At 49.4% G+C, this 12,957-nt stretch overlaps 1 protein-coding gene across 7 annotated transcripts in view; it reads left to right on the top strand.

Moving 5' to 3' along the window:
* Positions 1-12,957, top strand: part of zcchc7 (zinc finger, CCHC domain containing 7) — a 51,523-nt gene that overhangs the window by 33,687 nt on the left and 4,879 nt on the right. For 5 of the 7 annotated variants that reach the window (XM_035418285.1, XM_035418291.1, XM_035418289.1 and 2 more), the window contains 4 exons: positions 7,706-7,776; positions 8,747-8,872; positions 8,984-9,154; positions 10,750-10,785. In XM_035418285.1, the coding sequence (XP_035274176.1) occupies positions 7,706-7,776; positions 8,747-8,872; positions 8,984-9,154; positions 10,750-10,785 (404 nt within the window). The remainder of the gene's footprint in view (positions 1-7,705; positions 7,777-8,746; positions 8,873-8,983; positions 9,155-10,749; positions 10,786-12,957) is intronic. The other 2 variants (XM_035418288.1, XM_035418286.1) reach the window with 2 other exon arrangements.

Genomic DNA, 12,957 nt, shown 5'->3' with positions numbered 1-12,957 from the left:
CCCGCCAGAAGCGGTTGTTTCCACCGCGACGGAAGTCGCCTCCCTGCGACTTTCATTTACAGCCTTAATTTAAAACTTGGCGAGCGTGTGTTTACTGTATTAACGCCGGTCTCTTTATCCGGGATTAAGGTAAATTAAATGCAGAGATGCAGTCTCCGAACAGCAGGAAGGTGCGCGAGATAATTCACAGCGTTCTTATTCAAGCTTCACGCGGCAGGAGTCTGTGCACAGAATTAATTAGGGATAATATCACAGAGCATGTGGCGCGCTGATTTATGCAGGTATTTAGTTATTGATATTTAATACGTATTTTGCATTGCGCTTTGGTATTTTATAATGAAGGGATCTGATTTAGAGCGTTCAGAGCATGCGATTCTTGCTTCATTTATTGCGCGTAGTGTGATTTTAAATGTTTGTTTACTCGTCAGAAAGTAGATACTAGGTTTCAAAATATTCCCGTGTACTTTTTCTAAATATTATTGGGTTCCTGTCGTTTAAAATCCCAACGCGTGCCCTTATTTCCCCCTACACACGCATTTCCTCTCAAACAAAAACATGTATAATAAATGTAATTAGATAATAATAATTTCACTTTCAAATTTGTGGCTTCTGCAGTGACTAATATTTACAGAATAATTAATTAAATGTTTTTTTTTTTTTTTTTTTTTTTGGTTTTTTTTAATGTTTCGTGTTTTTTTCCTTCATGATATTTCTGGAAATCCCAAACATTCGGTCGGATTTTTAGAATTTGGAAAGGGTGCTTGCGCACGTGTTTCTGTTCCAGACTGGGATAAATGGTGATTTTTCGATTCTTGAAAGCCTGCTTTAGTTCTAATACAAATACTATCCATGGCTGCTTTATTGATATGTATTTCATATTCGCTCTTATTAGGAAATCTTCACATTCAGAAGCTTCTGTTAAATAGTCATATTACAGTTATAATAGGACATTTAGGGATTTTATCTGAACTGATTTTTATTCTGTTGATTAGCACAAAATGTATATTTTAGAGAGGGGTGCCTGTTTCTAAAGGCACAATTTTGAAGACTCTGTCTTTTGGGAGATTAAATATATTTGAAATGTTGAAAGCCCTCCCCCCCTCCCCTTCCTGTTTTTGAATGAGAAATCAATCAAACATACAGAATTATTTAAATATATGTAGAGAACGTAAAGAAAAGCTCTCGCTGGTCTTAGAGAGATTTGTGGTTTGTAAATGTAGTTCCACACTCACAGATTTCAGTTTAAATTATGCTTTTATATTATTATTATTATTATTGAAGGTGGTATACACTATATGTAATGAGTGCATTGTTTAATATTAGAGAAAATCAGATGCCCTAATGCAGTGGTGCTGTTTTTATTATGAATTTATAATTATTACTTGAGTAAAATATTTGGTTAGGGTGAGCCTAATATACCAAATTCATTGGATACATGGCACACATTTAATTCCATTGTGTGATTAATTCAGTTCAGCGTTAACTATGGCAGCTACTTAGCAAATGTTTATAAATATTTACAGTGAGTGTACCTTGTATAAAATGGCACTGACCATTTCAGTGTTAGTGCAGTGATACCAGTGGCCTGTGGAGAAAGCTTTGTGTCCCTGTCGTATGTTTCCTGAAGCTTAATGTTAAATATTTCAGTCATTCCCTCTGTAATGAACATAATCTCCAAAGGGCTCATCTTGTGAGGATCAAAGGAGCAGCGTCATGCTTGGGTAGGCGACAGAACCATTGATCAGCGCTGAAGTAAAACCAGGAAGCGATTCGGTCCTTTTCGCTCGCACACAAAGGTGCCCAGACCTCTTTGTCTGGTCTTTGTCTTCCCTCAGCGATGTCACCCATCAGACTCCATGCCCATCTGAAATACAGGCCTACTGTGCAGGAGGCCAAAGCACGTTTAAAGCAGTTCAGTTGGACTTGGTGGGCATACAAGTAGCTTGCAGTCCTTACTTACAAGGCAGTCTTATAAACTTTATTGCTATAGCCAACCAAATACCATCCCTGGGTTTTTGTTTACTTGTTTTTTTTTTTTTTCTTTTTCTTTCGGAGATTAGCTCGTAAGTGTCCTTCATTGTATTGGTAATCAGTAGTAAGGGGCCTGACTCTCTCTGCGTTCTCAGTATTAATGGGTCTGACTCTCTCTGCGTTCTCAGTAGTGAGGGGTCTGACTCTCTCTGTGTTCTCAGTAGTAAGGGGCCTGACTCTCTCTGCGTTCTCAGTAGTAAGGGGCCTGACTCTCTCTGTGTTCTCAGTAGTAAGGGGCCTGACTCTCTCTGCGTTCTCAGTAGTGAGGGGTCTGACTCTCTCTGCGTTCTCAGTAGTAAGGGGTCTGACTCTCTCTGCGTTCTCAGTAGTGAGGGGTCTGACTCTCTCTGCGTTCTCAGTAGTAAGGGGCCTGACTCTCTCTGCGTTCTCAGTAGTAAGGGGCCTGACTCTCTCTGCGTTCTCAGTAGTAAGGGGTCTGACTCTCTCTGCGTTTTCAGTAGTAAGGGGTCTGACTCTCTCTGCGTTTTCAGTAGTAAGGGGTCTGACTCTCTCTGCGTTCTCAGTAGTGAGGGGCCTGACTCTCTCTGCGTTCTCAGTAGTAAGGGGCCTGACTCTCTCTGCGTTCTCAGTAGTAATGGGCCTCTGGTCTCCTGAATCCATCTGAGGGGAAAAAATAGAAATTGTTTATGAGGCAAAAAAGCGTGACGGAACTTCCCCTGCTAAATCTCCTGATATTTATTCAGCGTTCTTTCTGATGTGAAATGTTTTCTGTTACACCCCCCTCCCCTTCAGACTCCTCTTCTTTCCTCTTTTAACACAGCAGAGAGACGTGCCCCGAATTAATGTGCGTTTTTTTATTTTTTTTTTTTTTTGGGGGGGGGGGGTAAATAAAAAAATAAAAAAATAAAAAAAAGGACTGAAATGTAATCCAGACATGGATACACTGCAGGTATGCTAGATGAGGCGGGTAATGGGTATTTCATGAAGCTTCACCTAAAGGAGGTGCATTCTAATGAGGTCTGTTAGGGGGGCATTAAGCTAGCTCACAGGTTATATTAAAATGTCTCCTTGTTTACGTGAATACTCGGATTCACTTTGCAGATTCTGTGCTTTAATAGGACTTTCGGCTTTGTGTAGGGAGTGCGTGGGGGAGGGTTTGGGGGCAGTCGGTGGTAGGACTGGGAACTGCGTCTCTAAAAGGGCTCGGCCACACAGGTGTGCCCCCCAGAATTGCCCGTCTTTGGGACGGACGGACACCCCGCCCTGCTCCCGATCTCCACTGCGGCCTGCTGGTTAAATGCCAGTCTCATGTTTCTATAATACTGCAGAAGTACTTTAAAGTTATTCGTTAATCTGATTTACATGCTGAGTATGAAGGGAGTTGGCTAGTTTGTAGGTGTCTCCGTTTGGACTTGAGAACATTGGGAATCTTTTTTTCCTTCTTTTTTTCGCATAATCCCTAAAATGCAGACTCACTGATCGCTTGATTTTCATTAGATGTCTTCTCTGACCTCCATGTATAACAGACCTACTCGGTAGTAGATATTAGCCAAAATTGCATGTTTCCTTGTTTTGTTCAATTTCAGGTAAATGAAAATCTCGACATTTTGCTATTTATTTTCCACACGCTTGTCACATCAATCCTGGCTTCTAAAGCAGGAGAGCTGAATCAATTTTCCACCCCAGCGTTCGTTTCGCAGCATGACAGTGGAGCTTAATCAGCAGTGACCGATGTTCTGAGGCAGAGGTGCCGCCATTTTTAAGAAGGTTTAGCCAACGTTAGCGGCTAGCGATGGAAGCGCTTCCAGGTGGCCAGTGGATGTGGGTTATGGGTTGGGATGTGCTGTGTGTGTCGTTTAAACTCTGGAAAGGTGCTTTTTCCAAACATTTTTGTCTCTCCACAAGGAGGGGGTGTAAGGGACATGTCCCGCCAATGTTTGGAGCAGACAAAATTGTTCCCCTTGAAAATAATGATATTATTTGGCTGCAGGATTTATAAGGTATTTTTCATAATTCCCCGTACTACCCCCCCCCCCCCCCCCCCCCCCCACCCCCAATATCCAGCTCACTCTTGCGCTGTTTTGCTACCCAGTGAGCCGCTTTAAGTCTTCACTTTTAACATTAATCCTTTAACAAATAACAATTCTTTTTGTTTCAGAGACCCTTGTAAAATGTGCTCCAGAGGGTAGAGTTCCTTTTTCTAGTGATTAAGTGTGCGCTAGTTTGTTAGTTTGCGCTAGCCTGCACTAGTTTGTTAGTTTGCGCTAGCCTGCACTAGTTTATGTTAGTTTGTGTTAGGTTGCGCTAGTTTGTTAGTTTGCGCTAGCCTGCACTAGTTTATGTTAGTTTGTGTTAGGTTGCGCTAGTTTGCGCTAGGTTGTGCTAGCTGCGCTAGTTTGCGCTAGGTTGTGCTAGTTTGCGCTAGGTTGTGCTAGCTGCGCTAGTTTGCGCTAGGTTGTGCTAGCTGCGCTAGTTTGCGCTAGGTTGTGCTAGCTGCGCTAGTTTGCGCTAGGTTGTGCTAGTTTGCGCTAGGTTGTGCTAGCTGCGCTAGTTTGCGCTAGTTTGTGCTAGGTTGTGCTAGCTGCGCTAGCTAAGGTTTAAAGTCTTCCTTCTTTTTGCTGCTCTCGGTAGCCTCACTCGCTAACGTGGACTGACCGAAGCGTGCTTTGCTCTCTGACTGTGGAAAATGAAGTGGATTTCCCTGTGATTTTCTCTCCTGTTTAATTTCTGATGTGCGGTACATGAATTCCCCATTCAGGAGCACAGGGGTGCGGGGACACAGTGGGGAAATCTAAATTAAAACTAAAGACCCGTTATTTAATTACTCCAACGGCCGTGGATTTGGAGATGGAGAGAAGGGGGCTGTGATTATTCTGGTTTTCAATTTGTTTGTGCCACCTTTCTGTCATGAAGGGGGGGAAAGGGGTGGACCCCCCAGGCAAAATCCCCCCCCCCACCTCACTGGCAAAACGTGCACCGATAACTGACATTATGGCAAATTCCACTTCATGACAAAGTGTGTAATTTTGCGAATGCGGCCTGGTCTGTGGCACGCTGAATGGGGGCTAAATACGGCACGATGCCGCAGAAGAGCATCCTCGTCTTCCTCCCTGATAACGGCATGAGCAGCGGAGCAGATTAACGATGCTATTTATCGTATTTAACATAATAACAATCGTGAAAATGATATCTGCCTCCAAGCTCGACAGCAGAGCTCCCAGAGGAGAATATTCATCAGAATGAAACTGAAGTCGCAGTGCAACGGTTTTATTTCAATATTTTTAGTGGAGAGTGTGTGTGTGTGTGTGTGTGTGTGTGTGTGTGTGCTGGTACGTGCGCGTGCATGTGCACGTGAGCGTGTGTGTGTGTGTGTGTTGGTACGTGCGCGCGCGCGCGTGTGTGTGTGTGTGTGTGTGTGTTGGTACGTGCGCGTGTGTGTGTGCACGTGAGTGTGTGTGTGTTGGTGTGTGTGCGTATCTGCGTGAGCTGCTCTATGGGGTGGGGGCTTGGCATTATGAGGCTGTGTTTCCCAGCTCTCTCTTACACAGGAAGTTGTAGAGCTGGCTCTTCGGCAGAAGTAAGGGAAAGCATGGTGGTGTGAGTGTCGGGGTGTGGGGGTGTGAGTGCGTGGGGGTGTGGTGGTGTGTGGGGGTGTGGATGTGTGAGTGTGTGGTGGTGTGGGTGTGGTGGTGTGTGGGGGTGTGAGTGTGTCGGGGTTTGGTGGTGTGGGGGTGTCGGTGTGTGGGGGTGTGGTGGTGTGTCGGTGTGTGAGTGTGTGGGGGTGTGGTGATGTGTGAGTGTGTGGTAGTGTGAATGTGTGGTGGTGTGAGTGTCGGGGTGTGGGGGTGTGGTGGTATGAGTGTGTGGGGTGTGGGGGTGTGTCGCCTGCCAGCCCCAGAAATGCACCTGTTCTGCAGTGCAGCGTGTTTACTGTGTTGGGCTGTCAGCGGGAAGGACATTGAGGGAGGGGGGCGGGGGGTTGGGATAGGGCACTGGGCCTGTGTTATCTTTGCCTGGTCTTTTCCTTGTAGTCTCATGAAGCTCCCGGCCCCCCCCCCCCCCTCACAGAGCTTGCAGGGCCCCCCCCCCCCGCAGAGCTGCATTGTCCTGCACCCCCTCTCTAATCCTGCTGTATCACACGTCCCCTCTGCTTGGGGCTCCACCCCCATTTCCGCTCTTTTTGTGGGGGCCGCGCCTTAATGTCAGGAGTCAACAGCGGTGCACAAAGGGGGGGTCGGGGGGGTGGGGGCGCTGTTTAATCAGGGTCAGCAGGGCGGGGCGTGGCAGGACTGGGGGGCCCGCCTCGGCGGGGTCTTTGATGTGATTTGGTCACCCCCCCCCGCCCCCCCAGCTCGGACCAGCCGCGCAAGGCAAGATTCTCCCCAGGACTGTGTGGCCTGCATGGTTACACTTCAGAGGGGTTGTTAGGGGAGACTGTGAGGGAACCGTGTGTGTGCAAGTGAGTGTGTGAGTGTGTGAGTGAGTGAGTGTGGGGGGAGAGGGTGTGTGAGTGTGAGTGCGTGCGTGCGTGCATGTGTGTGTGTGTGTGTGTGTGTGTGTGAGTGTGTGTGTGTGTGTGAGTGAGTGTGGGGGGAGAGGGTGTGTGAGTGTGTGCGTGCGTGCATGCATGAGTGTGTGTGTGTGTGTGTGTGAGTAAGCGTGTGTGTGTGTGTGTGTGTGTGTGGTAGCTGTGGTTCTGCACTGTACTGCAGCTGTGAGCTGGGCTCTAACTGCTTGGTCTCCAGAGAGCTCTGTGTTTCCTGCAGTATAAATAACCTCACTGTTGACTGGCTGACATGTTGGTCACCAGTCGGCACCCTGAGCCGGCCAGAGGAGGATGGGTTTCCCCCTTGAGCCTGGTTCCTTCCGAGGTTTCTTCCCATCTGCCACAAGGAGTTTTTCCTTGCCACTCTTGCCTTAGGCTTGCTCCTGTGGGGGTTTAGGCCAGCTATACAAATAAAATTTGATTGATTGATTGATTGATTGATTGACTGAGTGTGGGGCACCCTCTAAGACACCGAGCTGTGTGTGTGTATGTATATATATGTGTGAGTGTGTGAGTATATACGTGTGTGTGAGTGTGAGAGAGAGAGAGTGTGTGTGTGTGTGTGTATATATGAGTGTGTGTGCCGTATGTGAGAGAGTGTGAGTGTGTGAGTATATACGTGTGTGTGTGAGTGTGTGTGCGCGTATGTGAGAGGGAGTGTGAGTGTGTGAGTATATACGTGTGTGTATACGTGTGTGTGAGTGTGAGAGAGAGAGTGTGTGTGTGTGTGTATATATGTGTGTTTGAGTGTGTGCGCGTTTATGTGAGAGTGTGAGTGTGTGAGTATATACGTATGTGTGTGTGTATATGTGTGTGTGTGTGAGTGTGTGCGTGTGTGTATACGTGTGTGTGAGTGTGTGTATACGTGTGTGTGTGTGAGCGTGTGCGTGTGTGTGTGTGAGTGTGTGTATACGCGTGTGTGTGTGTGCACTAAATAAAGTGATCCGACTCTGCTGGTGTGCTGAGTAGCTGCCATCTTCAGCACCATTAATCAAAACCAAAATGGTTCCCTTTTAATGAAGAGCGTCAGCCTGTGCATCTGTTCTGCTGCACTGTTCTTAACCATGAAAACCCTGTGGCCAGACCTCTGAGCGCCCCCCCCCCCCCCAGAAATATCCCCCCGATGAGCTCCGTAATTATTCCCTCCATCTTCTGTTTTTTTTTTTGGTGTTGTTTGTTCCCCTCCAGAAGACGAAGACGATGATCAGAGTTGGACCATTTCCAGAAGAGACCTGGAGGTACTGTGGCTCTTTATCTCTTTGTGGGGTAATGGAGAGGGAGTGAGTGTGGGGTAATGGAGAGGGTGTGAGTGTGGGGTAAAGGAGAGAGTGTGAGTGTGGGGTAATGGAGAGGGTGTGATTGTGGGGTAATGGAGAGGGTGTGAGTGTGGGGTAATGGTGATGGTGTGAGTGTGGGGTAAAGGAGAGGGGGTGTGAGTGTGGGGTAATGGAGAGGGTGTGAGTGTGGGGTAAAGGAGAGGTGTGGGGTAATGGAGAGGGTGTGAGTGTGGGGTAAAGGAGGGAGTGTGAGTGTGGGGTAACAGAGAGGGTGTGAGTGTGGGGTAATGGAGAGGGTGTGAGTGTGGGGTAAAGGAGGGGGTGTGAGTGTGGGGTAAAGGAGGGGGTGTGAGTGTGGGGTAATGGAGAGGGTGTGAGTGTAGGGTAAAGGAGAGGGTGTGAGGGTGGGGTAATGGAGAGGGTGTGAGTGTGGGGTAAAGGAGAGGGTGTGAGTGTGGGGTAATGGAGAGGTGTGGGGTAAAGGAGAGGGTGTGAGTGTGGGGTAACGGAGAGGGTGTGAGTGTGGTGTAATGGAGAGGTGTGGGGTAAAGGAGAGGGTGTGAGTGTGGGGTAACGGAGAGGGTGTGAGTGTGGGGTAAAGGAGAGGGTGTGAGTGTGGGGTAGTGGAGAGGGTGTGAGTGTGGGGTAGTGGAGAGGGTGTGAGTGTGGGGTAAAGGAGAGGGTGTGAGTGTGGGGTAGTGGAGAGGGTGTGAGTGTACGTGCTTCAGGTCTGAGCTCATATGTGTTGATCTCTGGCCAGAATTTTATTAAGGGTTTATTATAACAGGTGTGTTTGTGTTGGTCTCTGAGTGGGTTCTCTCCCTCCCTCCCTCTCTCCCTCCCTCTCTCTCCCTCTCCCTCCCTCCCTCCCTCTCTCCCTCCCTCTCCCTCTCCCTCTCTCCCTCCCTCTCCCTCTCCCTCCCTCTCTCAGGCTCAGATCTCTAATGAAGGCTTGGGTCCGCGGCGTGTATCGAACCGCTATTACACCAGCAAGAACGTCACCTGCAGGAGCTGCAACAAGATCGGCCACCTCTCCAAGAACTGCCCCAATCCCAGGGTACACCTGTGCACCTATGTACCGGCCTTCAGACCCCCTACACCCAGGGAACTCCTGTAATACCAGCTCACAGTACTACATTACCCATAATACATCTTGTTTGCTGTGCAGAAGCCGCCCTCCTGCACGCTGTGCTCCAGCCAGACTCACCTGAAGAAGACCTGTCCCAACAGGCACTGCTCCAACTGCAGCCTGCCGGGGCATTGCCATGACGACTGCCTGGAGCGGGCATACTGGCACAAGCAGTGCCACCGCTGTGGCATGACTGGGCACTTCTACGACGTGAGTTCCCTCGTCCCGTCCGAGCAGCAGCCTCCCTCAGATTTAACACGGGCCAGCTAATGTCCCGTTTAACACGGGCCAGCTAAAGTCCTGTTTAACATGGGCCAGCTAATGTCCCGTTTAACATGGGCCAGCTAAAGTCCCGTTTAACACGGGCCAGCTAATGTCCCGTTTAACATGGGCCAGCTAAAGTCCCGTTTAACACGGGCCAGCTAAAGTCCTGTTTAACATGGGCCAGCTAATGTCCCGTTTAACATGGGCCAGCTAAAGTCCCGTTTAACATGGGCCAGCTAAAGTCCCGTTTAACATGGGTCAGCTAATGTCCCGTTTAACATGGGCCAGCTAATGTCCCGTTTAACATGGGTCAGCTAAAGTCCTGTTTAACATGGGCCAGCTAATGTCCCGTTTAACATGGGCCAGCTAATGTCCCGTTTAACATGGGCCAGCTAATGTCCCGTTTAACATGGGCCAGCTAATGTCCCGTTTAACATGGGCCAGCTAATGTCCCGTTTAACATGGGTCAGCTAATGTCCCGTTTATAATGCAGGTCTGTGGCTATTTATCCTGGGTTTAAATGGTCATTTATAATGGTGCTCAGTGGTAATCTGTTGGTGTTCAATGGTAATTTTGTGTAAGTGTTCAGTTAAAGCCTATGTAGCTGTGTCTCTGGCATGCTTGGCTTTTAACACACACACACACACACACACGCGCACACACACACACGTACACGCACACACACACACACACGCATGCACATGTTTAATGCTGTAGAAGAGTGACACACATTCTCTGCTCTTAATTTCTACCCACAGTGCACCTTGAGCACCTGCATTCACAATCCCTGAGTCCAGTTGTGTTCACATCTGCAGAGTTGAAAATCGTCTGATGGAGAAAAAAAGTGAACTTTTCTCCTCCATCATTTTTTTTCCTCTTTAAAAACAGGAAATTCTGTTTGCCTGAAATAGCACCGCTGTATTTGGCGTTAACATTCTTATTACCGTAATGGTAGAATGAGCAGCGTGGGTGTCCTAGCAACCGTAAACCCGCTGAGAAGAATGTTCAAACTGAGCGGATGCAGCTCTGGGTTTGCCTTCCTCCTCTGCAGCAGGCGCTCCTCATCAGTGCTGCTACGCAAAACCCAGGACCAGCTGAGTGTGTGTGTGTGTAGTGTGTGTAGTGTGTGTAGTGTGTGTATGTGTGTGTATGTTTGTGTGTGTTGTACCTTTCTCTCATGTATTTTCTAATCGCAGTGTTTGTGTACCTGTGTCTGTCAGCTTCACATGGAAAGGTGTTATACTTCAGTGCCTCTTACCTGCTTAACATTTCCACTCATTTCCCTCCTCTCTCACTCTTTCTCTCTCTCAACCCCCCTTCCCCTCCCCTCTCTCTCTCCTCTCTTCCCTCCTCTCTCTCTCTCTTTCTCCTAAAAACTCACTCACTGTGCTTAATTGACAGGAAATACATTTAAATATTCCTTGCAGCTATTATTTCAACATGAGTAAATATGACTAGTCAGTAAATGCTGTACGTAACTCTCTCTCTCTCTCTCTCTCTCTCTCACCCCCCATCCCTCTCTCTCTCTCTCTCTCTCCCAGGCCTGCTCAGACATTTGGAGACAGTACCACCTCACAGTAAGTGTACAGCGGGTCCTCATGGAGAACTTCTAGGTGTGGGGGTGGGGTGGGGGGGGGTCGGGGGGGCTGGGGCTGGGGTGGGGGGGGTGGGGGGGTTGGGGCTGGGGCAGAACAGGGCAGCAGGGGGGTCTCAGGGTGCTGATGGTGAGCTGCACTGAATCCCCTAACATCCCTCTCTCTTTCTCTGCCACTCGGTTCCCTCCCCCCTCTCTCTCTCTCTCTCCCACACCCTCGCTTCATGTCTGTCTCTCTCCCTCCATGTAAAGAGTCTCAGTGTCCTGTGGGCTGATTGTGTCTCCATGGTGCTGGAACAGTCTCCTCCCTCCTGGGGGGGGAGTTGGGCATTAGCGGCTCACTAGTGCAGATTAAGCTAATGAGCTGAGCTCCTGCAGTCAGCCTGTGCTTTAAGGGGGGGGGGGGGGTACGAGTCGGCAGATTAAAATCCGCTGGTGGGGTTGGCTGGTGTAACAGCTTGCATGCTGCTGAATTAGCATCATTAGCTTTATTAATTGGGACTTTCTTTGGCAGAGAGGAGTCCCCGTACCTCCCCCGCGGCCTCCCACAGTGCAACAGCAGGGTCTCCTGACTGTCCGCCAGGGCAATTAGTCCTCCCAAAATCTGCCCGCACCCACAACCCGCCCGGGCCCAGGTCTGGAGGCTGTTAGAGCAGCCCGGTGACATTTCTCTGCTGTCCCGAGATGCACGTCTATCTTCAGCCTTTATTTCCTTCCAGTTAAATAAACGCATGTCTTCTGTTTGTCACATCAGGGTGCCCTGACACTTCAACTGACAACTAGGAAACATGGGAAATCCCCCCCAGCCCTGGACCCCTGTGACACAAAGGTTGCTTTTGGAGGGAAAACGTGGCGGTTCTGCTGTGAATATGAGGCGAGGCTGGGGGGGGGGCGTGTAGTCTGAGCGCGCTCAGTGGGCGTGTAGTTTGAGCGCGCTCAGTGGGTGTGCAGTTTGAGCGCGCTCAGTGGGCGTGCAGTTTGAGCGCGCTCAGTGGGCGTGCAGTTTGAGCGCGCTCAGTGGGCTTGTAGTTTGAGCGTGCTCAGTGGGCTTGTAGTTTGAGCGTGCTCAGTGGGCTTGTAGTTTGAGCGCGCTCAGTGGGCGTGTAGTTTGAGCGTGCTCAGTGGGCTTGTAGTTTGAGCGCGCTCAGTGGGCGTGTAGTTTGAGCGTGCTCAGTGGGCGTGTCACTGACGCTGCTGCAGGAAGCTGTGTGCCTGTCTGTGTGAGCAGGAGCAGGCAGGAGGGGCTAGCGCTAACTCTAGCCCCAAACCCTAACCCTAACGTACCTCCGCGTACCTCCCTCTCTCCCTCTCTCTCTCCCTCTCTCCCTCCCTCCCTCTCACTCCCTCTCCTTCCCTCCCTCTCTCTCTCACTCCCTCTCCTTCCCTCCCTCCCTCCCTCTCTCTCTCCCTCTCTCCCTCTCCTTCCCTACCTACCTCTCCCCCTCTCCTTCCCTCCCTCTCTTTCTCTCCCTCCCTCTCCCTTTTTCTCGCCCTCCCTCCTCCCCTCCCCTCCCCCCCCCGCCCACGCGCGATATAGACCTCAGCCCCACAGAAAGGCGCAGGTCTGATTGTCAGGTAGCAGACGTGATAAAGCGTGAAACGTGCTGCCAGCAGACGGGCCGGCTCACCCGCGCGGCTCTACTGAGATTAATTAGCACTGCTGTCTAATGAAGAGGCCAGATCGTTAGCACTGAGCACTGAAGGGTGTGTGTGGGGAAGCAAGCCTGGAGTCCTGGACCCTGCGCCCAACCTCCCTCTCTCTGTCTGTCTCTCCCTCTGTCTCTGTCTCTCTCTCTCTGTCTGTCTGTCTATCCCTCCCTCCCTCACTCTCTCTGTCTCTCACTCTCTTTCCCTTTCAGCATAGCACAGGGACATGTCCTTTCCACTGGCCTGGTGTTAGTTGTGTGTGTTACACAGGCTCATAGAACAGTGCCTTAATACTTTCATTCTAATGCTGATGTCACAATCACTACTGGTGACTGACAGCAGTGGAGTTCTAGAATTATTATGAAAAAAAAACCCATTCCAGACAGCCTTCTCTTCAAAGGGTTAATGTGCATGTGCCTGTGTCACACAGTTCCTGAGTGTGTGTCTTGTTCACAGGCGATTATGACTGTGTTCTGTCTGTGTTTGGCCTGTTTCTGTCTTTATGTTT

Source organism: Anguilla anguilla, chromosome 5 (genome assembly GCF_013347855.1).
Source record: "Anguilla anguilla isolate fAngAng1 chromosome 5, fAngAng1.pri, whole genome shotgun sequence".
In the NCBI taxonomy this organism is placed as follows: domain Eukaryota; kingdom Metazoa; phylum Chordata; class Actinopteri; order Anguilliformes; family Anguillidae; genus Anguilla; species Anguilla anguilla.
This window is presented reverse-complemented; position numbering and strand designations above follow the sequence as displayed.